General features: G+C 53.3%; 1 protein-coding gene across 3 annotated transcripts; it reads left to right on the forward strand.

Moving 5' to 3' along the window:
- The first annotated feature begins 720 nt into the window (after positions 1–720).
- On the forward strand, positions 721–17,629 carry LOC111142489 (RAB36, member RAS oncogene family). Of its 3 annotated transcripts, none has more exons than XM_022495695.1 (11): positions 721–805; positions 1,492–1,574; positions 4,622–4,713; positions 6,793–6,858; positions 7,288–7,389; positions 9,402–9,466; positions 10,997–11,052; positions 11,912–11,989; positions 12,299–12,389; positions 14,628–14,747; positions 15,250–15,380. In XM_022495695.1, exons 1-11 carry the CDS (start codon positions 736–738, stop codon positions 15,312–15,314), a joined length of 888 nt encoding a protein of 295 aa, XP_022351403.1. In that variant the 5' UTR covers positions 721–735; the 3' UTR covers positions 15,315–15,380. The 3 variants fall into 3 exon arrangements, with proteins under 3 accessions (XP_022351403.1, XP_022351400.1, XP_022351401.1); XM_022495692.1 differs by having other exon boundaries at positions 736–805; positions 10,997–11,048; positions 11,908–11,989; positions 15,250–17,629; XM_022495693.1 differs by lacking the exons at positions 9,402–9,466; positions 10,997–11,052 and having other exon boundaries at positions 736–805; positions 11,908–11,989.
- The last annotated feature ends 7,676 nt before the right edge of the window (positions 17,630–25,305 follow it).

Below are 25,305 nucleotides of genomic sequence, written 5' to 3' on the forward strand. Positions count from 1 at the left end.
ATCTGAAAGAGATGAGGAGGCATTGGACGGTTTGGAGCCAAAGATTGCCGGTGATCTGATCTGTTTTAACAGGAGGAGCCCTGGGGCGCTGAACTGGGAATAGGTTTAACGGCAAGGGTAAAGGCAAGGCGACCAGTTGGAGGGAGAGAAGATGGTGGTTTGGACAAGGGCAATACCAGTGGAAGGGGCGGGCGGTAAGAGGATACTGGACAAATTTTCAGGATAGAAACTACTGGATTTACTGATAAATCAGATATGAGTTGTAAGAAAAAGAAGTCAAGGGATCTTGGATATCCCTCCATACCAATATATAAAGAAAAACACGAACTATTTAGATAACCAGAAAATATCGTACTTAATATTATGAAAATAAATATTTAAACACCTCACGTAATCCCTACCCGTTCGATTAAACTACCACCTTACCAATGGAAGCTGGGTGCGAGAGTCTCTCCACCCCGCCCCCGCTCCTGGGGTCCTGGCCCCGCCTCCTGGCCGCCCTGCCCCCGCCCACCCCCCCGCCTGCCCGATCCCGCCTTCGTTACCATGGTGATCGCCGGCGGTGGCGCAGTGTCTTGGAAGCCCCTGTTGCTCCCCCAAGAGGCTCCGGTTGCTACGGTGACCGCCCTTCCGAACTACGTGTGGGACTCTTTCCGCTGCGAGCCCCGCCCAGATCCCGTCCCCGACGCCCGGGATTCGTCAGATGTCGGCGGGTCCCGCGGGGCGCTAGTTGCTATGGTGATCGCAGCCACAGGCCCCACCAGACCAGGCCGCGCAGCTTCCAGAGCCTTTGCCACCTCCGCGGGTGAGTCCGCCGCCCACTCTGTCCCACCTTAGTCCGCACCGCTGCGACCCGTCCCGGAGGTCCTGCTTGGGTGGGCGTCACGGCCTGCAGCCCTGGGGCCTCCTCATTTCCTGAGCGCCTGCCCTGGGTCAGGCCCGTGTTGGTCCTGAAGGAGGACGGGGTCAGGTCCGGGAGGACGGTAGGCCTGGTTAAGGACTTGACCAAGTCCACCCTAGTGGGAAGAGGAGGAGGACAGGAGACGCAGGGCTGCACAATAGGGGTTAAGGGGCCAGGCGTTGGGTGCGGTAAAGCGACAGGGGGAAATGCCTGATGGCTGAAACCTAAGGCCCCTCACCCACCCAGAGCCTTCAGACCTCGAAGAGGAAGAGCAGAGGACCACTCCAGTTCCGATTCCTCCCCCTGGGCTGTGATGATGCACAGCTTGGCATTTGTGGTAAGGTCGGAGAGGGACCACTCCTGGTTAAACACCTGGCAGGAGGAGACCCAGGTCTCCCTGACTTCTAGGCAGGGCGGGGAAAGCTGGGTCTTCTCCATGCCCACACCAGCCAAACTGCCTGCAGATGGAAAAATATGGCCTCTGGCCAGTTTCCCTGACGGAGAAAGAGGTGTGGATCAGTGTTTATAGCTACTGAGTCCCCAGGGATTTGTGCGGCTCCCTAACTCTCTGTCCCCTGGTTGGTCCACAGGACACTCTGCAAGGATGAGGTCCTCGCTGACACCTTTGGGGCCGCCGGTGAGCAGGGACCGCATCATCACCAGCTTCCCTAAGGTAGAGAGGGTCATTAGCCAGCCTTTTCCGTGTACGCTACTCTCCAGACACCCTGTCCACACCCACATTTCCCCACCTGCATTCATCACTGGAAACAAAGAAGGAGCATGGGGGAGGTCAGTCCCTCTCTAACAGACCCTGGGAACTTACTAGACTTCTTTAGAAACAGGGACACTTGGCCCTGACTTGCCCAAGGTGGACCAGCAAGTTAAGGGTGACAGCAGGAGACCATGTTGCATGGAGATTAAAGACACAAACTTTGCAGTCAGACAGTCCTGGGTGTGAATTCTGACTCTGTCTTTAAGCTGTGTGACTGTGGGCAAGTTACTCAACCTCTCAGACCTGCTGGTACATAAGGATAAAAACTCACATTGGGTTCCTGGCTGTTGGTAAATGGGAAATCCCTTACCTGAGTCGTGCTCACTGCTGTTTTTTCCTTATTATTACTATTATCAAAATAGCACTCTAGTTTCCTGACACCAAATCCAGCCTCCTCTCTCCTTACCATTCCACCTCCGGTTCCTGCTGAAAACAGGGCTCTTCCATGTGTATTAAAATCTAGTATAAATCGCATCAGGCAATGCAAATTGGTCCAACCCCTAGACAGGTCGTGGGACAATATTTCCCACCATTGCAATGCCCCTGCCTTCTGATCCCGTCATTCAAGGCCAGGCCTTGGAGCAGTTCATAAAGCAGGTCAGATACAATGTAAATGTCCTCCAGGGGGTGCTGCTTCAACAGCAAAATGCTACTACTGCCACAAGAGACAGAAGCTTCCCTTCAGGAGTGGATGTGCAGTGAAGGCCAGTCAATTAAGTAAAAATGCAAGGAATGGAGCAGTGTGCCTAGCGTACTCCCATGGGTGGAAAAAGGAGAGGGGAGAAAACAAATGTATGTGTTTGTTTATACTTGCCAAAAATATCTCTGGAAGGACACAGAAGATCCTTCCATTAGTGGTTGCTTCCATGTGACTTGGGACAGGTATAGAGGGAAAAATCCTCTCCATGGAATGACCTCTCTGTCTTTTGAATTCTGTGCCCAGGCTGGTAAGGAGGAAGGAGGTGACTGCAGACTTTGGGTAATCTGTGTCTGCAGTCATACCTTCTCACCTTTTCTGCCTCTACACACCCACAAAGAAAGCAGTGGTGCCTCGGACCTGGGGACAGCTCCCCCAGAATTTTCCATCTCAACAGAGGCCCAAACAAATTGCTTCCTTAGAGAGCTTGACTGTGGTCACTAGGGATGATGGACCCTAATGTTTAGTGAGCTGAAAGGAAGGGAAGTGTGATCAGCACAAAACAGTTCAGGTCTCATGGGACAGAGGACTCCATTTCCGGAACAGATCAGCAAGGCTCAGAGAGGTAAGGAGGGCTGCCTGGAGTCAACAGCTGGGCGCTGCAGAGCCAGGACTTGACCTGGGTCTGACTCCAGGGCTCCAATGTTCCCCTACCCTGAGAGGCAGCCTGGGGCATCCATCGTGCTTTCACCCAGAGTGAGATTCTCCCCCGTCCTGTGTGTGGCAGTTCATCCTCTATCCCAGGGCCACACACTTCAGACCTGAGAAATGCGTGGTCAGGTGGGGCAAGTCCCTTCTCTTACTCTGTGCCTCAGTTTCCCTGTTTCTAAAATCAGCTCCCACTTTCTGCCCAGTCTTCCCTACTACATTTCTTCAGTGCACCCAAAAGGGTGAGATTCCTCCAATGACCACCACCATGACCAGGCTGTCCCCAGTTTGAAGCTGACATGAAAGTTAACAGGAGAAAGCAGCCTGCTTCCTCATGAGGTAGCTGACACTGTTACACACAAATGTGGGCTGTGAAGCTAAGCTCTTCACCTGCATTACCCATTTGATCTTCCAACGACCACAAGAAGAGCTGCTATTATGAGTGTCCTCACTTTGCAGATGAGGAAATGGGCTCACTGGGGTGTTGTGACTTGCCCTTTTGTAAAGCTCCTTCTTCTAGTCTTTGCTGCCTCCACCGTGCCTGGGGGACATATGCCTGATGGGGCAGATGGGCCAGGAAAGAGCCCATCTCAGTGCCTGGAAACTCAGAAGAAACACTACGGCTTGGGGTGGGGGTGGAGTCCTTGTCACAGGGGAGCCATGGGTTCAAGCAGTGCCCCAAAGGACAGAACAGGTGGCCCCGGGGGACCACTGCCATATCACAGCAGAGCACACTAACAGCTTCTAATGATGCCCTTTTCCCCACGTCCTTACCATACTCCACCCCCAGCCTCCACCAATCTGAGGGCAAAACACAGCAGTCGCCTTCAGTTTCCTTAATATCATCTTTTCTGATTACAAAACAAATGTGTGTTCAACATATGTTGTAACATCTTAATAGCCACGAACATTTGTTGAGTGCTTAGTATATGCCAGGCTGGGTCTGCGCTAATGGCTTTAAAGCGTCATTTCATTTTATGCCCCCAGCTTACAGATGGGGAAATTAAAGTTCAGAGACATTAGATAGCTGCCTGGGATCACACAGCAGCTAAGGGGAGACACAGGTCTTCCTGACCCTGCGGTCATGTTCTTCAACCATAACCCAGACCTGCTTTCCAAGAACTGTGGAAGACCCCAAAGAGCCCTCCAGGACATTTTCCATACACACAGACAACACATTTTTAAAGCAAAAATGGCATCCAGGATCCACCAGAGGCATGGAAGGATCGTGGAGTTAAAAGGGCCCTTACAGCCCACCCCTCCTCTCACCTAAAGAGGTCCAGAGAGGACAGAGACCTGCCACATGCCCACAGCAAGGACACAGCTGCTGCTGGCGAGACCCCGCTCTCTGAGTTGCCACCTGGGGCCTTCGGTCTAGCCTGGCCCCTGCTGCTGGTCCTCAGGACTCATAGGAGCTTGGAGTCAGGGCCACTGAGGGCACAAAGGATGGATGTGACAGGGGGGTCAGGGAAAACTAACAAACCGGAGTTTCAAGTTTCAGGAGGGAGGGAATGCTGGGAGGCAAGTCACCGCCTCACTGCCCCACTTGGTGATGGAGTTGCAGCTTCGCAGGATGAAATGCCCATCTGTCTGTCCCTTCCAGTGGTACACGCCTGATGCCTGCCTGCAGCTCAAGGAACACTTCCATGGACAGGTCAGCGCCACCTGCCAGCGCAGGAACACAGGGACCGTGGGGTGAGTGACCCCATGACCCAGGGGACACAGAATGTGGCGGGGGGAGGCAGCGGCAAGGAGTGAATGCATGGATGAATGTATGAAGAACAAGTGAAACACTTACCCAGACCACACCCATACAGTCCAGTACGGGCCTGGAGCCGATCGGCATTTTTGTCTGGCTTTGCTGCCATAGAGAACATCTGCCATAGAGAACAGCTTTCCCTTTTCTCAGTAAGTCACGGGGCTGATTTTCAGCCCAAGGGCTCGGCACATGTGTGCTTCCTTTGTCTGGAATGTCTTTCCTACCCTTCCGCTCACCAGCCTTTCCCGTGTACGCTATTCTCCAGACACCCTGTCCACACCCACATTTCCCCACCTGCATTCATCACCGGAAATAAAGCAGGAGCGTTTGGAAGGTCAGTCCCTCTCTAACAGAGCATTAGGGGAGTCCTGTGCTACCCCCATGCCCCAGCCTGGGTTGGCCAGGGTGCCCCCCTGGGTCCCAGACACTTATCTCACAGAATTACGAGTTTGCCTCTCTGGATTCCCCACTAGACCCAGCCTGTGAGGGCAAGGGTTGTGTCTGTTCTGTTCCCACCTCGGTAGCACCTGGCGCCACCTAGCCCTGCCAGCACAGGGACCTCGCAGCAGTTACTCCTGTCTCTCTCTTTTGAAATTTTTAAAGATTTTATTTATTTGACAGAGAGAGCACGAGCAGACAGAGTAGCAGGCAGAGGGAGAGGGAGAAGAAGCAGGCCTCCCGCTGAACAAGGAACCCGACACAGGGCTCGATCCCTGGACCCTGGGATCATGACCTGAGCCGAATGCAGATGCTTAGCCAACTGAGCCACCCTGGCACCTCAGTTACTCCTTCTCTTAACACGCATGTATCGGGGCCTGCTTTGCCTCTCCTCCTGAGGAGCTCCCAGCTGTCACACAGGTGTGGTGAGCTTTCAGTGGAAGCCCAGCTCGGAGGTTCCCCAGGGGGTGCAGAGTGAGGCCAGGCTCAGGTCAAAATGGCCATCCCAGCCATGGTCACGGAATGAGAGCACAGGCCCCCAGTTAGGGAGGGCTGGTTCTGTACAAGGTACTTCACCCAGATTACCTCTCTGACCCTTCACAATGACTCTGGGAGATGGGAAACTGAGGCACAGTGGGTGCTCCCATAAAACTTTGACAGGTGGAGTCAGGTCCACCCTGCTCCAGGACCAGAGGTCCCCTGGGAGCAGAGAAGACACAGCCTCTGTGCCCCCACACATGGCCAGGGGAGCTGTACCAGGTCACCAGGTGACACAGGTGCCTTCTTGCTGTCTGCAGGCAGAGGAAGTACCTTTTCAGAGGTTTGCCCATTGAGCTCCTTTGGCATGAGCTGCCGAAACTTCCACCCACGTCCCAGGCATGGTGCCACAGGGAGTGCAGGATACACACAGGGTGGGATTGGGGTGGTGGCTACTCTCAGTGAGCAAGGTCCCTGGAGAGCCCAAGAACCTCACAGCCAGTTTACCTCAAGCCATAGCCCAGAGCTGAGTCCTGGCCTGAGTGCTGTCCACTGCTCACCTCGTGGGGGCTGCGTGGCCCTTGCAGACACCTCCAAGGCAATAGGTGACAGAGGTGTCCTGCTTGCTAAAAGCAGGAGCCCATGCAGCCCCAGGCATGTGTCGGAGGGTGCTGGTGCTCTGTCCCCGTGGCTGTATCCCCTTGGCAGACACAAAGGTGTCTGCACCCTTGGCATGCTCCAGGTTCCTTACTGCACATGCCCCCAGCTTGGACACAGCTGCACCTGGGACTTCTCTGTCTTCTCCATCAGAACAAGACTCAGGCTCCCCTCACGCCCAGTTCTGACCTTCACAACAGGGCTTGGGCCCATTGGGGTCAAGAGTATACAGCCCCAGGGTCAGCACAGTCCCAAGAACAAATGCAGGCCCTCCTGCCCTCCCCTTGAGTGCCAGGGATGGAGACAGACATCCCAGAGTGCCCCGTACCCTGTCAAGGATTGAGACGTGGCTCATGAGTGGGGAGCTCAGGGAAGGAATGGCCTGTACGTGTGAAGATGCTCTGTAGCCATGCTTGTAAGCAACACAACCATATCCCTCACAGGCTGCGACTCTCCAAGGTGGTTGTCGTTGGCGATCTCTACGTGGGCAAGACCAGCCTCATCCACAGGTGCGCCCTCTGGCCACACCTCTTGGCATTGGTTGTCACGCCTTTCCCTGGGGAGGCCCAGTTAACATTGTCATAGTCAAAACTGTGTGGCTTCTGGAAACCACAGCTCAGAGGGGATACAAGGCATCAGGGAGCAGCAGGTCGGGCGGAGGGGTGCAGTGTCCTAGGACCCTGGCATTCATGACACCATCCCCCAGGACCATGGGCTCAGACTTCACTGGCCCTGACCTTTGCCTTCCAGGCTGCCGCAGCCCCTCTTCCCCAACACAGTTCTCAATGACAGCTCTGTCTGTCTTCTCTGTACCTTCGTGGACCATCATCATCTCCTTATATTCCCTATGGGTGGCCTTTTTGTTGCCTGCTGACTTGCACTGTCATGAGCAAAGCTTCTCCACATAGCCTCTCTGATGACTTCCTCGACTCCCTCAGGTTTTGCAAGAATGTCTTTGACCGTGACTACAAGGCCACCATCGGGGTAGACTTTGAAATTGAACGCTTTGAGATCGCTGGCATCCCCTACAGCCTGCAGATGTAAGTTGCCCTCATGTCACACCATTTCCTGTGTGGCTCATGGGTGGGCTCTGTGGAGGGAGACCCATGGGGAAAGCCGCAGTGAGCTCCTTCTGGACTGTGCCCTGTGGTGTTCAGTGAGGACCTGTCTGGACAAACAGGGATGGGTATATGACCCTGGGCTTTTCCAGTTCCTCAAAGCCCCGTATACTCCCTCACCCCCATGGGTGTCTCACGTTGGTCATCAGACCTGGGGAAGTCCTCGCAGCCTGATGTGCCCATCCACCTTTGTCCTCCCTGATACCTGCCGCTCATGTTTTGGCTTCAGGTCTCTGCCCCTGGCCTGCCTGGCCCTCAGTGATCCCATTCATCAGGCCAGCGGGGTCACTTCTGGCAAGTCACTTCAGACCTCTGAGCATCTGTTCTCATCTGGAAAGTGGAGCCCAAAATGGTCCCTGCATGCTAAGGCCTGGTGGAGACCACCTAGTCCACGTGCCTTCCCCAGGCTTGACATACCCCCCCTCCTCCTCCTCACCCCTCTGCTCTGACTCCACTTCCCCTGTCTCTCTCCCTCTGTCTGCTTCCCTGCCAGACCCCATGTCTTTGCCTCTTGGTAGCCTGCTGGCTTCAGCCCCTCCCCTCTTGTTTCCCTCAGAACAGCCCAGAGTCTCTCCTCCAGGCTCACACTTTCCCTCCAGGGCCCTGGACCCAGCTGTCCATCTCCTCTGGCACCTGGAAGTTACAGCAGGTCTGTCTGTGTGTCACTAGCCCTTCCAGGTTCTCCTGTGTGGCCTCCTCCCTTTCCTAGGCTCTCCTCCTAGCTGCCCCTGTACCCTTCTTGCTTGCTGCCTCTGTCCTGGTCCCTCCCCTTCTCTTTTCTCTCTCTCTGGGGGGTCACACCTGCTCCTCTGGTTTCATTCCTCAATCCTCTAAGCTCTGCCTGGGCTTACCCTGGGGATCCATGGTCATCAGAATGGAGTTCACCTTCTCATGGCCTCAGCTCTAAACTCTGTCATGATAATGCCTGCTTCTCTGAGAACAGCTCCAGTGCAGTTCTAGACACAGATGGCACCACCGAATCTTGCCCGAGGGAGAGTCAGGGCCAGACCAGAGCAGAAGAGGCCGTGAAAATGCAGGGCTGCAGGGCTGCAGGACCGAGGGGCTCTGAAGCCAAGAGAACGAGGCACACAGAGCTGATGGGACAGCCAAGGTGGAGCCAGGCAGAGAACGGCCTGTGCTGGGATCCTCCTTGTGGCCACCAGCCTTATCTAACTAGAACAGATACACTGTCCTGGCTTACCTTCTCATTGTCCCTCCACTGCCAGTTATCCAGTTGGCACCATCTCCAAGCCACCCTCCCAGCTTCCCACCCAGCGTGATCTTCAGAAGCAAAAGACAGTATGAATGAATTAATGACAGAATAGGGCCAAAAAGTTCTGCGTCATGCTGAATCACTTCAAAAAAATTGCAGACTATTGAGCTCTTATTCATGACTTGTCTGCTTTTCCATTTATGGCAGAAAGTTTAATTCTGATCTGTTAATTTTAAAAAGGGATGGGTTTTCAGACTCAGCTCTGCACAGTGACCACCTGCCTGGTTCTAAACCAGAGCCAGTAGATCTCAGTATGTGTGTCCCCTGTCCTATACGTGCCAATGGCAGATATCATTAATCAGTTGTTGCATTCTTTTCCATAGAACCAGGGCTCCCTTTCTCCAGAGAGCCAGAGCTACCTGATCAGAGTCACCCAGGAGATACAAACCAGGTCCCTGTTAGACACCGCCACCCCTCCATTCATCTAGGCAGTGGAACTAGGGCATGACCCTCCCCCACGGTGAATCCAGTCAGGGAATTGCCCCATAGGGCACCTTAGGAAGGAAATCGTGAGGAATTGTGGGTGGGGACCTCTGGCTGGTAGTTGGCACAAGCCCTCAGGCCTGCCTGCCCACAGCCCCACCAGCCTGCTGGCTCAGACCACTGCAATTGCTTAATCTGCCCCCTCTCTTTTTCCCTTTCTGTCTCTGCTACCACACAGCTGGGACACAGCAGGGCAGGAGAAGTTCAAGTGCATTGCATCTGCCTACTACCGGGGTGCCCAGGGTGAGCATCCGGGTGATAGCAATGGTGGGGCCCTCAGCCGTGTACAGCAGGAGGCTCCCACTGGGCTCATAGCAAGAAGTCCGGGCCCTCTGCACGGGTACCAAATCTGCCCTCCAGGAACCACTGAGAAAATCCCTGGCCAGTCCTCGGGGCTGAGGAGACTGCCTTCGAGCCAGCCGGGCCTGGGGTTGGCCTCGGCAGTCACATCCTTCAGGGACCCTGTGCTGGTCGATGCTCCCTAGGAGTCTCAGCCAGTTTCAGCTCAGAAGGATGCTCAGAGGGGGAGGTGCATGTCCAGAGACCCCAGAAAAGAAGAGCATAGTTGACTCCTGGAGGAGGTGCAAGGAGACGAGGCTAGAGGGGAGGAGCAGAGGGGCCACAGAAGGACTGCACCTGCCAGTGGGGGGCCAGGGGGTGGCCCAGGTACTGGACAGGCCTTGCAGACAAGTTCCCCACTCCAACCCCAGTTCCCCCAGGGGTTTCAGTGGGAGACATGAGAGCCATTCACAGTATCCAAAACCAGGCTCACGTTATGAGACCCATTTACATCTACTCGATACTGGTAAAAAGAAATCATAACATTGCCATTTGAGGTTTGGGGAAAAAGCAAAACCGGGAAATAAACCGTGAGTCCCTTGGCCTTGGGTTGGAGTTCCAGCTCTGGCCTGTCTTCTAACGGGGACAACACCCCTTGAAGATGAGGTGTTAGGCACCTGATACAACCCTGGGAACTACAGCCTGGCCTGCCACCGTCACTATTCTCAGTATCCTCCTTTGCTTCATTCCCCTCTGCCTCAGGGGCCTCTTGCAGCTTTCAGCCAAGCTGCAGGTAAAGTTCTGCCTGGCTCTGCTCACACCCCCGGGCCTAGTAGAGAGCCGGCCTTTCTGAGCCACATGGGACTCCCCTCAGGACTCCAGCAGGATCCTGGACACCACAGAACCTGGGTGGATCCAGAGATGAGAACCACCCAGCTCCTCAGACATTGTTCCCCTAAAGCTGGTGGTTGCTAATTGCCCTCATAACCATAGCTGCTGTTGGTCGAAAGTCCTATGTCAGGCTCTAGACCCAAGCTTGTAAAAATAGCTGTTCTTGCTTAAACCTCACAGCACCCCTGAAAGCCTGAGGTATTGTTCTCACCATTTCGCAGATGGGGAAACTGAGGCTCTCAGCAGTTAAGGCCCTCACCTGAGCTCTCTTGGCTGTAAGTGGCAGAAGGGAGAGTTGAACACAGAAGCCCATGGGCTCATCTTGCATCCCTGGATGTCCTCTGGGGCTGGGCCTCTGGATATGGGTCAGAGAGAGTGGTGGGTGGGAGGTCCCAAGAGGCAGCCATGGGGTGTGTCCTTCCTAGCCTCCATACTGGGGATTAGGGCTGATTGCCTGGGGGGACCACTCCAGCAGTTCTGCGGGAGCCAGGTTCCTCTCTGGGTTTCTCTTGGGGAACAGGGAGCTGCCTGAGGGGAGCCCCTCCTTGTACACCTATTGTCTCACCTATTGCTGACCGGTTCTTGGCTTCTCCCTGTGTCCAGTGATCATCACAGCCTTTGACCTCACTGACGTGCAGACCCTGGAGCACACCAGGCAAGTCTGAGACTCTGTGGCCTTTTTGGTCCCCTTTGGTTCGGGATCTCCCGTGAGCTGGGCCCCCCGTGGGTGGTGCAAGGGACCATACTTGCTTGTCAGAACTGACTGCCCAAAGACCACATACTGTCCAGTTACCATATTATCCCTTAAGATTTGCACCCACCTGCTGAAGGCAGGACCAGCTCAGGGTACACAGCCAGGCCTGTCACACAGGAGCCGGGACTCAGAAGGGCCTGCATTTGCTTTAAAGTTCTGCTGTCACCATCTTGAAAGCTTTAATCATTGCTGGTTGAGGGGCCTCACATTTTCACTTTGCTCTGGGTCCTACAAATTATATATACATCTAGTCCTGTCTGAAGGAATAGCCCTGGGGCTATCTGGGGCAGAGACCTGATCATGGGAGCTGGTAACATGACCAGTTCTGGGGGGTCATCTGCTTCTGCTGGGAATCACCCAGTTAATGGACCAAAGTCCTCTTTACCTCTCTTTGGGGCATTCATATCCCATTTCTCCCAAGCCCTGTGAGGGAGGTTGGGGTGATCGTTCAAGTGGATGAAAGGGCAGGACTCCCCCAAGGTGACACAGGGTGAAGGCAGAACCAGGGTAGGGTCCTCACCTCCCCTGACCGGTGCTTTTGTGTCCCTGCCCACCTGCAGTCCAACCAGAGCTCAGTTGGTAGCAGGACCAGCGCCCCACTCAGCCAGCTGGTCAACCCACTCTGCCCTCCCTGCAACTCAAGACTCAGTGCTCCCAGCCCTGGAGCAGAACCACATCTGCATCCCCCATCCCCTGGTCTTCCTCAGACCTCTCTAGGTGGATGGATGCCATCAGCCTGTCTCCCTTCTGTGCCTTCTAGGCAGTGGCTGGAGGACGCACTAAGAGAGAATGAGCCAGGCTCCTGCTTCGTGTTCCTTGTGGGAACAAAGAAGGACCTTCTGGTGAGCACACCAGAGCTAGAGGCCTGGTATGGCCCTTGGGAAAATGCAGCCGCTTTCAGCCCAAGCTTGGGGAGGGAAGGGGAGGTGCTGATGTGCCTAGACGGAAATTGGAAGACCCAGAGCTGAAAGTAAGGGGCACCCGTGCTCACCTCATCAGAGAGGAATCACTGGGATCTCACCCCTGAGGAAGGCATACCCTCTGCCCATGTGCTGGGGAGGGATGAGCTGGGGAGGGCAGAGGCACGGGGGGGGGGGGCGCCCCCAACAGGAGGGCCTGAAAAGCTGGGTCAGGAGGGCTGCTTCTCCCAGTCAGGGGCTGCATGTGAGCAGGCAGAAGTGGAGGCTGTGCATCTGGCCAACGAGATGAAGGCGGAGTACTGGTCGGTGTCAGCTAAGACGGGTGAGTGGGTGCGGGGTTGGTGCCCCAGTGGGCACTGGCAATTTCCTTCGGCGGCTCTGTGGCATGCTTGAGTCACAGCCAGCTATGCTGGTGACCATGCAGGGCCTTCCACTGCCTGAGAGCAGTCTTCTCATCTCTAGGGGGAGACCAGAAGCATGGCCAGCAGGAAGAGCAACACCTGGCCCTATGTCCGTATTCTCTGACACATCCCCCTTCCTCCTTGAGGCAGAGCCAGGGAGCAGCAGAGCTGGGGTTGGAATATAGCCCTCTCCTGTAACCACTGTACCATCCTGCCCACCCATCCTAAGGTAGCTGGGTAAGAGGCACCTCCTAGCACAAAGAAAGACCCAGTAACTGGGGTCTCCCATCCCTTGCCTGATGTCATTGTGGAGAACACTGCAACATGGCTCATGACCCCCTGGCCTTCATTCATAGCCCACCAGTCTGTCCTCCAGCCACATGGGGCCCCCAGCCACATGGAGTCCCCAGGCCCCGAGCTGCCCTCACCCACGGGCCATTGCTTACTCCAGCCCTGGCAAGAGCCTAATGTCTCCGCCTCAGTATCCTTATTTGGGAAATGGGGTGATGCTGTCCATCTCATTTCATTTTTTACTACGAAACATGTTTTAAATTACAAAAGCCGTATGTATTCACTGAGTAAAAATTAGAAAATGCAGAGAAGCAAAGGACGCACTTAAAAAACACAAGTTGTTGGTTGCGGTGGGGGATGTGAAATGAAATAACATGCAATTATTTCTGGCTCATAGAAGGACCCAGCAGTTCTGGGGACCCTGGAATTATGCCTTGTGTTCCTTACCCCAGGTAAGGGACCACAGTAGACATCTGACCAAGGACTAGGGGAGGCAAGGATGGGAGTATTAAGGGTAGGCACCATAAGGCAAGGGGGAAGCACAACCTCCAGCCCATCATGGATGGCAGTGCCCATACCCAGTTCCCTCTGCTCCTTCCTGACAATGACCCCCATGCCCTATGGACCCACCCCCTCCCCGCTTTGAGTAATGGAAGATTCACTGAGAGTTCCCTATGGTCCAAGCAAGATTGCCCTGTGCAGTTGTATAGATTGTATAGCTGCCCAAGGGTAGTACACAGGTCGGGGGCTGGAACCTAGCCCTGTGCCCAGACGCTTGGCCTTCTCCAGCCCTGTCTGAAGGGATAGCCCTGGGGCTATCTGGGGCAGAGACCTGATCAAGGGGGCCAGTAACATGACCAATTCTGGGAGGTCATCTGCTTCTGCTGGGAATCATCCAGCTAATGGACCAAAGTCCTCTTCACCTCTCTTTGGTTTGGGACATTCATATTCTGCACAAAGGATGTGTGGGATATGAAGGATATATCTCTCCTCCTATTTTCATTGACAGCCTACCTAGATATAGTATCCTTGGCTGCAGATTTTTCATATATTTCTTGAATATATCAGGCCAGGCCTTTCTGGCCTACCTCTGTGAATAGGTCTGCTGCCAATCTAATATTTCTACCTTTCTAGGTTACAGACCTCTTGTCCAGCGCTACCTTTAGGATTTTCTCTTTGTTTCTGAGACTTGTGTTACTATCAGATAAGGGGATGTTGACCTATTTTTATGGATTTTGAGGGGCTTTCTCTGTGCTTCCTGGATTTTGATGCCTGTTTCCTTCCCCAAATTAGGGATGTCTTCTGCTATAACTTGCTCCAGTATACCTTCTGACCCTCCCTCTCTTTCTTCTTCTGGGATCCCAATTATTCTAATATTGTTTCATCTAATGGGATCATTTATCTCTCAAATTCTTCCCTCATGATCCAGTAGTTGTTTATCTTTTTCTCAGCTTCTTTATTCTCCATCATTTGGGCTTCTATATCTGAAGGAGGACGCACAAAGGCTCTATGTGGGAGTTGACAGCAGCTGCCCACTGGACAGGTACTCAGAAGTGACAGGAAAACAGACACCCTTCTGATCTCCACACATCCCAGTGCCAGGCCCACAGGAGATGCTCAGTGCTTATTAATTGGAAGAGAAGACGCTGGGAAACCAAGGCTCAGAGATTTGAGGGAGCTACCGGGGCTGGGGGCCCCAGAGCCCCTGGAGGTGGGAAGCCAGGTTGGCCAGCCCCAATCACTTGCACTGTGCCACCCTAGGCAGCCCCACAGGTGGGCCACCCTGGCATCCACACCCACTGGCTCCCAAATTCATCTCCAGGTAAGGGCTGAGGCAGTGGGGTCAGGGCCATCTCTTGGGCCCACAGGGGAGAACGTGAAGGCATTCTTCAGCCGCGTAGCTGCCCTGGCGTTCGAGCAATCGGTTCTACAGGACTTGGAGAGGAGGAAGAGCACCCGGCTCCAGGTCGGCGATGGAGACCTCATCCGTGCGTAAAGACAGCAGGGCCGGGGGCTGGGGAGCAGGCTTGCACCTTAAAACTCAAGTCCACCAGCCTCCTGTCCCAAGAGGCCACTCCCTTAAATTGTTCTCCCGTGCAGTCCTCTCTGGGGAACTCTTTTTGTCATGATTCTGATGTCAGGCCCTCAGCCCTCCTGACCCTTCCTGCCAGCTCAGACTCACTCCCTGGCTCTCTTTGCCCTCCTGGCAGCTTCCTCATGAGCCAGACTAGGTATCCCTAGCTGCATGAATGTGTCCCGGCTTTGGCTCTCCCCATCTCTGTCTTTCCCCATGCTGTTCCACCATCTGGAATACTTCCCAGACCTATCAGCCTGTGCCAGGTCACCAAGGCCTTGACTGAGAGGCCTGGGAGGTCAAGCTCAGCTCTAACCAGCAGAGTCGCTGGAAGGTGCCAGTGGCAGGGGAGGGAGGCTGCCCCATGTCAGCTGCAGGTGTTAGTTGGGGTCACATGACTTCTCCTATCCTTACAGGAATGGAGGGGAGTCCACCCGAGACCCAGGAGAGCACGACATCCTCCAGCCTGGGTTGCTGTTAGCTGAAGCCTGCACCAGAAGCCTCTACTCGCTGCACACACACGGGCAGTGCCTTCCGTGACCATGGAGTGGTGACGTGAAGCCATCTGTGTCTGCCCACCCACCATCCTGAGCCCCAGAGCTCAGCCTCTGCTCTTTAGCAGGTTGGGAGCCAGGAAAGACCCGCACTGGCTGCCCAGGAGCACCCCCACAGCCCTGCTGGTGGGTGCACTGCAGTGATCCTCTGGAAGGCCAGTGTCGCCTACAGAGTCACCAGACACTCACCCCCCAGCCTCGAAAGTCCTCAGAACCACAGACATGAGACCCTGGTGACTCATGGCCCGCCTCTCTTGCCCTTGGCACACATGAGCTGCCCACGCAGGCACTCTGCCAACTTTCCTGGGTCAGCCTCAGGATCCTCGTCTTCTCAGTGGTGAGGGCAAGCAGGACTTGTCAAAAGCCAGCATGTGAGGGAAAACCCACCTGTCATCCCTGCTTGGGCCTTTCCTATAGTCAACAGGACTTGCATTTCTAGGCCTCAGAGCCCCAGGCCTCACTGTCCACTGTCCCTCTGCCACAGATTTGTGGAATCCCTGGGCAGCCTTGCTCCTCTGGTGGAGGATAGACAAGAGGGTCTCTCAGGCTCTTTCTGGCCAAGGGATCATCTTTGGCTTCTCCTTGATTCCAGGGATCCTGTCCTGTTGGTCAGTGGACAAGGATGGGCCAGGCAGGCCATTCATTCCTCTCTGGCCCAGCTGGACAATGAATTTCTCTAGCTGTGCTATGGGAAGGAGGCTGCCCAGCTGCCCCTGGGGTGAATTACCGCTGCATGCCTTGTGCATGGCACTGTCCTGCGGTTACTGGCAATAGTCACCCAGATGCTGCTGGGCCAGTGCCCATCATTGCCTCGCCGCCCCTCTCTCCCTCTGACCTGCACAGGAAAGGCCTGGAGAATGAGAAAACGCTAGGTGTGTGCCTCTCAGGACCTTTATGGTGGCATCCGTGGATCTTTGGAGGACGTCAGAGGCCCTCCAGAGTCTAGCCAGTTCCCCATCTACACCACCCCGTCCTGCACATCCAGAACAGGCAGGAACAATTCAGGCCTCCCCTCCCAGCTCCCACCCAGAGTACCTGTGATCTCTGGCCCCTCGTGTTGCTCTTCTGTGGGGGCTGTGAACTTCCCCCCGCCCCTCCCCCGCAGCCCTGGGATGAGCCCACTTATCCCCACCCACCCCGTTCCACAAGGAGGTGGGCCCCTTGGGGGCATATCCTACCTGCTTCTCTGAGATGGTAGGCATTTTGCAAACAGCTCCTCTGGTCAGTGCCCCCCCACACAGCGCCTGGCACACTGGGAGGGCCCAGCGCATGCTGGTTGGCCCACAGCAATTGCCAGATGCTGGTTGGGGAAAAACACCGGCATCTTTTTCTATTCAGTCCCCCTTCACCATATTTTAGTGCTCATTTTTTACAGATCTAAAACACTTCTTTACATATATCACTCTTGAAGGAATTCTGTGCTTGTCTATTGTAACCCAAAACAAGACACTACAAGGCTTTGTATGCAGAGTGAAAGGCCCCCCCCCCTCAACTCCCGTCCTTGGAAGTAAGTGTTGTTAACAGCTGTGGGAGTCCTTCCAGATGATTCCTCTGCAGCATCGCCACATGTGTTGTCTCATTTGCTGTTTGGCCAGAATGATCTCTCACCACACATGCTGCCTGGCAGCCTGCATTCTGGTTGACCTGCGGGAGCCCTCTGCGCACATGGGCCGGGCTTGTTCCTTTAGCAGCTGCCAGTTTTCCTTTGGGCAATGGACCAGAGTCCCAAGTGCCCTGCCCTCTGAGCGGGACATGAGGTTTGTGTCCAGCTTCTACCTTTTACCAAAGTTACTGTGGTGACCATCCTTGTGGTTTTAGCTGTGTACACTCAGGATTCCCAAAGAGAACTTGCTGGCCCTTCTGAGGACTGGTGGCCCAGCTTGGTCCACTGGACACAATCTTGGAGCGGGAGGTCGGGGGGTGCAGGCTGCACCAGGACCAGGTTTGTGGCACACAACAGAAACGTCATGGGATGGAGGAGCCCAGCCACAGTGGGCTGGCCTCTTCAAGGGCGCCCTCTCCTCGTGCCTTCAGGTCCCCGGATTAAGGGGGGCAATAATGGGGACCTGCTAATAGCTGCTGAGCTGGAACCACAGTGTCTCAGGTCCACCCACTCTCTGTAAGTAGCCCTTTATTTAAACTCTCCCCGTGTTGTCCACTGTGCATGTTTGGTTGTTTTCCACCAGCTGATAAAGTCTCCTGTCAGAATCAACACATCAACAGAGAGGTTCTCTTCAAACACCTCAAAATGTGGCTGTCATTTCTGGGGTAGAGACCCAGGACTAGATGCAAATGGTTCAGAAGAGGCTTGTCCCTCAGCCATATGTCCCTGCCAAGCAGCTTTGCCCGTGGGACATTATGTCCCTTATATGTCTATCCCCCAGTCAGGCAGTCCCAGTGCGCTGTCACCCAGGGTTGTGACCCCAAAATAGGTTTATTCGCATAGCCCCAACCACACCCAACCCTCCTCAGAGTCCTCAGCAGAGTCAGGAAATTAACTCAATTCCTTCGTCTGTCACCCCTTCCTGCCTGAGCCCCCACGGTTTTAGTAGTTCCCAGCCCTGCAGCCAGGTGACCTGTGATGAAGACTCTCCAGTGACCCCGAGTGGGCCACTTGCTCCCAGCCTCCTTAATCTAGTGCCCTGGGCACCGACTCACTTCCCCCTGCCCCAGCCCCTCTTTGGGCCCCTAGACTGGAGAGGGGAGGCTGAGGATCCATTCAACTCTGACTTCAGCAGTGGGGTGAGATGGGAGCCACCCCCAGATGAACCTCACTCTCCAGAGAGACCTAGGGCGTCTTAAGCGGGGAGACCCAAGGTTACCTAAGATCTGGGTAACTGGAACAGAGAGATGGACAGAGGATCACTTCCATTCACACAGATGAGAATTAGGGTACCTGGGAAAGGCCCAGGGTCACAAGCAGTTCCAAGCCTGCCGGAGGGATATGGCAACCATGGAGGCCCAGAGCAGGGACTGAGAGAAGGCATGGGGTGAGGGGAGCCTTCAGAAGAAGCAGCACACAGCTCAGGGAGGGCCCTCCCCTTCTGAGGGAGAAGGCGCTCCTGAAGACTGGGGGGGCTCTGGGTCCACAGTCGCCAGAGAAGCCCAGGACTTGAGGCACTGCCCCAGGATAACACCCTCCCAGCAGCTCCTGGGCTCCTCTGCCATCTGCTGTGGCCTCCCCATGTCACCTCCCATATGTCGGGCCTTCCCCTGAGGGAAGTTGATAGGCAGACGGGAAATGTGGCTGTCACACCGCCTCCACCTCTTTCCAGGCAGCCTAGATCCTTCCCAGCTTCCACCCCCACATCCAGGCGCCTTCCCAGCATTCAGGACCACCAGCCACCTGTCTGAGCCTGTGCCCCAGCCTGCTGTCTACAGGCCCTTCGCTCTGCTTGCTCCCCACCCTGTCTCCAGGGACACATGGTGGGTGTTCTGGGAAGCAAAGCAGCCCCAGGGCTCTCTTGTGCCCCACGGGTGGATGGTACCCCCTGGCCTGAGGGTGCTCTGGGCTTCTGACCACTAGAAGCCACAGCCTGGACCATCTCACAGGCCATGCCTTCAGGAAGAAGTTCATCTTATCCCCACCCCTTCACTCTCTGTGAGGGCTGGAAATGGCAGCCAGGACCCCCCCCCCCACTCCTGCTGGCTGTAGGGGCCTCATCAATAATTGATCCTGCAGAAGGCAGCTGGAGTTCCAGCTGAGGGGGCCCTAGGAGAAAAGACCCACACACTCACTCATGTGGAACCCTTGGCCAAGGACATCCCACTGAGATAGATCCATGCTCCCCATTCTGGGCCTGGGGCTGGCGGCCTGGAGGAGGTGCCCAGCCAGGCACTGTCCAGCACAGCGCACACAAGCAGACTGAAGAAAGCCATATTGATCGCCCTAGTTTTCTGATCTTGCCTGTAGCTCCCTGGGGCTGATACATGACAGATGATGGATGACAGATGTCAGAAAGGGGTCACATGGCCACATCCCACTTGAAGGGAGCCTTCCTCTGGTCTCCGGGCCCCAAAGTGGGTGGGGATGAGGGTACAGACAGGAGAAAGGAAAGAGCAAGGAAAGGCCCAGATAGTGAAGTTGGTCTTAGGTAGGTCTTCAGGCAGAAAGCCCTGCTGACTTTATAATGCCACCTCTGACAATTGCACCTGATGGTATAGTGGTCAGGAACACCAATATGGGACTTGGGCAGGCTGGGCTCAAGTCTGTGCCCCCCCCCTACTGCTGTGCGACTAAGGAGTCACTGTCTTTTTCTCTCAGTCCTTCTCTCTTCCTCCTGCCAGTATGATAGCTATGAGGGGGGAAACAAGTCACATCCATGGAGCCCCTAAGCCCCAGGCTGGGCAGCTGGCGAGGGCTGGGTGGATGGAAGGCTGTGCAATTCTCATGGGCAATGCCACTGCGCCCACCCATGCAGTGCCTTTGTGTTAATTAGAAACAGGTACCCATGCACTTCCTTCAAGAGTTAAACATAGAATCACCATATGATCCGAAAATCCCATTCCTAAGAATATTCACCAGAGAATTAAAACAAGGACTCAAGTGCATGTTATACATGTTCAGAGCAGCATTATACATACAAGCCAAATGTCCACCAACAGATGAATGGGCAAACAATGTGGTCTAGCCATACAATGGAATATCATTCAGTTTTTTTTTTTAAAGATTTTATTTATTTGACAGAGATCACAAGTAGGCAGAGAGACAGGCGGGGCGGGGTGGGGAGCAGGCTCCTGGCTGAGCAGAGAGCCCGATGTGGGGCTCGATCCCAGGACCCTGGGATCATGACCTGAGCCAAAGGCAGAGGCTTAACCCACTGAGCCAGTCAGGCGCCCCGGAATATCATTCAGTCTTAAAAAGGAATGTAGTACAGATGCGTGCTACAACATCGTTGAACCTTGAAAACCCTATGCTAGAAGAAAGAAGCGAAACACAAAAGGCCACATATTATTTGAATCCATTAATATGAAATGTCCAGAATAGGTAAATCTATACAGACAGAAAGAAAGGTTAGTGATTGTCTAGGGTTGGAAGGAGGGAGAAATGGAGAGCCACTGCGTAATGAGTGTGGCATTTCTTTTTAGTTTGTGGTGATGTAAAAGTTACATATATATTGGTGGGAGACAGAGGGAGAAGGAGAGAGAGAATCTCAATCAGGCTTCATGCAGGGCATAGAGGCTGACACGGGGCTTGATCCCACAACTCTGAGATCATGGCCTGAGCTGAAATCAAGAGTCAGACACTCAACCAACTGAGCCACCTAGGCACCTGGTTACAAAAGTATTTTCTAACTAGATACAAGCTCTATGGTTACACAACACTGTGAATATACTAGATCTCTCTGAACTGTTCACTTTATTTGTTATGTGAATTTCACCTCAATTTAAAAATAGCCCTTCTTGCTCATGGCATTTGATATCCATATGTTAGAAAACTGCTTTTATAAACTGATTTTGTGAGAAAAGACACCTTTTTACAATTGCTGTCACCACCAATATTCATATCTACCAGGTCTAAGCAGGGAACCATGCCTCCTTTGATGTGTGCCCTCACGCACTGCACATCCTGTCTAACTGTAGCTGGCACACCTGCTCAGGAAGTCCCCAAGGGAAGGGGTGGCCAGTCCATTTTATAGTGAACAAATGGAAATTTCCTGGTTTCACACTAGTGAGGCCTTCTGACTTCAGAACAACACAAAGAACAGAGGCTATGGAGCTGGAAGATGATCTCGAGCCTGCCCACAGCTGAAAGGCTGGGTGACATGCAAATATGTCCTCATCTGTGGTGTGTGGAGTGAGGTTGAATCCCTGGGCTCTTGGGAGCATTCAGAGAGATGCTAGAAAAATGCTCCTCCTTACCTCTAGGTCAGTAGGATCAGGGGCTGCTTTCACCCAGGCTGGGTTCCCAAGGGCTGGCTTAACTTATCCTCCACGATTTTTGTTTTTTAATGGAACAGCTTTATTAAGATAATTTGTATACCATACTATTCACCCTTTTCAAGTGTATCATGGAATAATTTTTAGTATATTCACAAAGTTGTGCAAAACCTAGAACAATTATCTAGTTCTAGGACATTTCTAAAAAGAAACTCAATGACCTTTAACAGTCATTCCCCATTCCTCCTACCTCCTTATCCCCGGCAACCACCAACCTACTTTCTATTTCTAGAGATAAGTCCATTCTGGACATTTCATATAAATGGAATCATACAGTATGTGGCCTTTTATGACAGTCTTCTTTCCCTTAGCAGAAGTTTTTCAAGGTTCATCCATGTTGTAGTATCAGTACTGCATTCCTTTTTGTGGCCAAATAATATTCCATTGTATGGATGTACCGCATTCCGATTGACAATTCATTTGTTGGACATTGGGCTGTTTACACAGCGAGTTTCCACGCATTGGAAGTTCTGCATTCTATCCAGCAGAGGGGGCTGTTGGGTCCCAGCCGCTTCTTCCAACAACGGAAAAGGGCGCTTTGGGGAGGGGTTTGCCAGCATCTCTCTCTGGGTTCAGGGATGGCTGAGGTTGCTGGGGGGTGGGGTGTGTGTGTGTGTGATTTTTTTTTTAACACGATAAATGTTTTGTGTGTGTTTGATTTCTAAATAAACTTCAGACCCATATAACCACATCCCAGAAAACGTAGGAAATTAAGGGAGACATCACCAATAATCTTATTTCTTTTTCCCCCTTTAGTTCTTAGATGAAAAACAACAACAACAACAATATCTCTTGGGAGTGATGGAAATGTCTGTTATCTGATCATCACAATGGTTTCACAAGTGTGTTACAAATGTCAAAACTCATCAACTTGCTCACTTCAAATACGTGGAGTTTATTGCACATGAATTCTATCTCAATGAAGCTGTAAAAAAATAAAAAATAATATTTTTACATCACAAAAGATAGGTATTTTCATTATGAAGAATTCAGAAAAACATAACGACAAAGAAAATGAATGTCATTTGCTCTTCAGGGCTCATGGAGGCCCTGGTGAAGTCCAGCTGTCATTCACAGGGGCACTGCCGTCCTCACTGTGTCTGCATCCCTCGGGACTCTTGGGTCCCTGTCATTTCTCTGGCCAATGCCTCTCAGTCTCTCTGCCTCTTCTTCCCTCCTAGTCCAGCCCCTAACCCTTCCTCACTCAGTACCGCTTACCGCTGGGAAGCCAGGAAGAATCTCCAACCCTATGGCCATAAATACCAGCTATTCACTAAGAATGCTCCCATTTCGGTCTCTGGTCTTGACAGCTCCTTGGTGCCCCAATCCCACTCTCTGTGGATGGGCTATGGGCACCTGAACCTCCTCACATGGGCACCCCAGTTTCCCCATCACACTCAATGACCCACTGTCCATGTCATAGTTGATCCTTCCTCCCTCAACAGCTGATCCATCTATATGTCCAGAACAAACCTGGAATACGACCCCCTCTCTCTACTGCCTCGCTTCCACCCTAGTCTAGTTCTGGTATATCAGTGGCCCTCTTCTGGACTGGTGGCACAGTCCCCGCCCACTTACCCTGCTCCCACCCCTACTTCCCACCTGTCCACAAAACAAATCTGAGCAAGTCACCCCACTGCTTATGGCAGATACTGTGGGCTATTTGAATTTAAATTAATTAAAGTTAAAGCAAACTAAAACTTATTTATTTATTCAACGTTGAAAGATTTTATTTTTAAGTAATCTCTACACCCAAAGTGGGACTCCAACTCACAACCCAAAGACCAAGAGTCGCATGTTCCACTGACTGAGCCAGCCAGGCACCCCCAAACTGAATTTTAAATTTTTATTTATTTATTTTTTAAGACTTTTTTTTTGACAGACAGAGATCACAAGTAGGCAGAGAGGCAGGCAGAGAGAGAGAGGGGGAAGCAGGCTCCCCGCTGAGCAGAGAGCCCGACTCGGGGCTCGATCCCAGGACCCGGGACCATGACCTGAGCCAAAGGCAGAGGCTTTGACCCACTGAGCCACCCAGGCGCCCCGACCCAAATCGAATTTTAAATCCAACTAGATTTTTCCAGTTCTTTGGTTGCAGCAGCCACACACATTTTAAGTGTCCGGGAGTCGCATGAGGAAGCTAGTGGCTACTGTTTGGTTCAGTGCAGAGTGTAGAACATGTCCGTCATGGCGGAGGGTTCTATCCGACAGTGCAAGCTTGGAACCTTCCAGAGGCTTCTCCTTGCATTTAGAATAAAAGCCGAACGTCTTACAAGCCTTCTTACAAGGCCCTGCCTCGCCTCTGATGTCACCTCCTGCCACCCACGCCAGCCTCATCTCCTAACCCAACTGTGCTTGAAACACACCCAGAGCTTTATCCTTTCCTCCCCCCAACTCATGTCCATCTTTCTCTCTGGGTTGTGTGCTCCTCCGGGCCACACACACGTTGGATTCTTCTTTCAGCCAGCACTGGCTGAGCATCTACTATGAGCTGAGCAGTGGAGAGTCAGTCAGGAACGAGACAAACAGCTGCCCCAATCCCTTGGGAGTTTAGATCTAGCTGGGGACAGACACCTAATGGGGGATTGAGAGTGTTATGTATCTGGTCCCCATGTTCCTCCTCATTCCTTCCTCCCTTGGGGAGGGATGGATGATAAGAGAACTCCGCAGGAAAAGACCAGAGACCCAGGGTGGGATTGTTTTTAGGAAAGCACCAAGGCTGAGAGGAGTGTCCTTGGGGCCAGAAGAAGTTATCTCACAGGGGAGATAGCCACTATCTTCCGGTCTCTGAATTAAGTTCACTTATGTATACAACTTTTGAGGTGGGGCTAAACTGGGGCCAGTGAACCAGGGAAACCTCTCTAACAGTTGAAGCCTCCCCTCCCAAAGTATCCTTTTCTTTCCCAGGTGATTAAGGATGATATCCCGGATGAGCCCATAATTCCCTGCCCTAGGAGTGGAGGGGTTCCATCAGCAAGGGAAAAAAGCAGTTTGTGCTTTTGGAATTCTCTCTGGAGACAACCAGACAATGGAATTCTGGAAGCCTGCCTGTCCCAACCCACTGGGTGACCTGAGCGGGTCATCTGAGGAAGGCAGCTAATACTGGTCACAGGCCGCTACATGCCACACCCTGTGAGGTCAGGACTTTACACCCTTTTTAAAGAAAAGGTCGCTGAGGATGTGCTGGGATTCCAGCTTCAGCTGTCCACCTTCAAAGTCAGGGCATCACCTCATTCTGTTTCTTCGCCTGCCAAACAGGTTTTGAAGGGTGGGGTGGGGTAGGCTTGCCTGCCTTAAGGCGGGGAGGGTGGTCTGCAACATAAAGGAGCTGGGATATTGGCGACACCGGGCCTCAGGAGGGAGGAGAGGCCTGCAGAGGGCGGCAGTGAGCTGTGCCTGGAAGTGTCTGGCTCAGCGACCCAAGACTTTTCCTGTGACCCTCCCAGGGAACCTTTCAGAGCACCAACCTTAACACACCATCAAGGGAGGAACATCCCATGCCATTTATCATAATGTGATTCATGTCTGCCCCAACTGGGTGCTTTAGAGATGGTACTCACATTTTTAGATACAAGGGTAAAACTGAGGCTCAGAGCAGGAAAGGGAAGTGTCCAGGTCACAAAACCTGGAGTGGGGAAGACCTGAACCAGAGCCAGGCTGGCCTGGCTGATAGCTCTGGGCTCTGTTCCTTCTAGATTAGATGCTGGGGCATCTGTTCTGGGTGGGACTGGACCCAGGGAGAGGGTCAATATAACCCCTTACATCCATGCAGGGACAAGAGCCCTTGGAGACAGGTATCCTTGTTCTCATTTCAGTGCCAAAGGAAACTGAGGCACAGAGGCAGAGGTGGTCAGGACTCAGGCCCAGTTCTTTGGCTGACAAATCCTGTTTCCTGTTTCCTCATCCAGCAGCCTGGTTTGGGCATTTTCGTTTGGGTATTTCGTTTCTGCTGTGTGCCTACCATCTCTGGGATCCCTGGGT

Source organism: Enhydra lutris, unplaced genomic scaffold (genome assembly GCF_002288905.1).
Source record: "Enhydra lutris kenyoni isolate GAN:26980312 unplaced genomic scaffold, ASM228890v2 scaffoldscaffold8, whole genome shotgun sequence".
NCBI classification, from domain to species: Eukaryota; Metazoa; Chordata; class Mammalia; order Carnivora; family Mustelidae; genus Enhydra; species Enhydra lutris.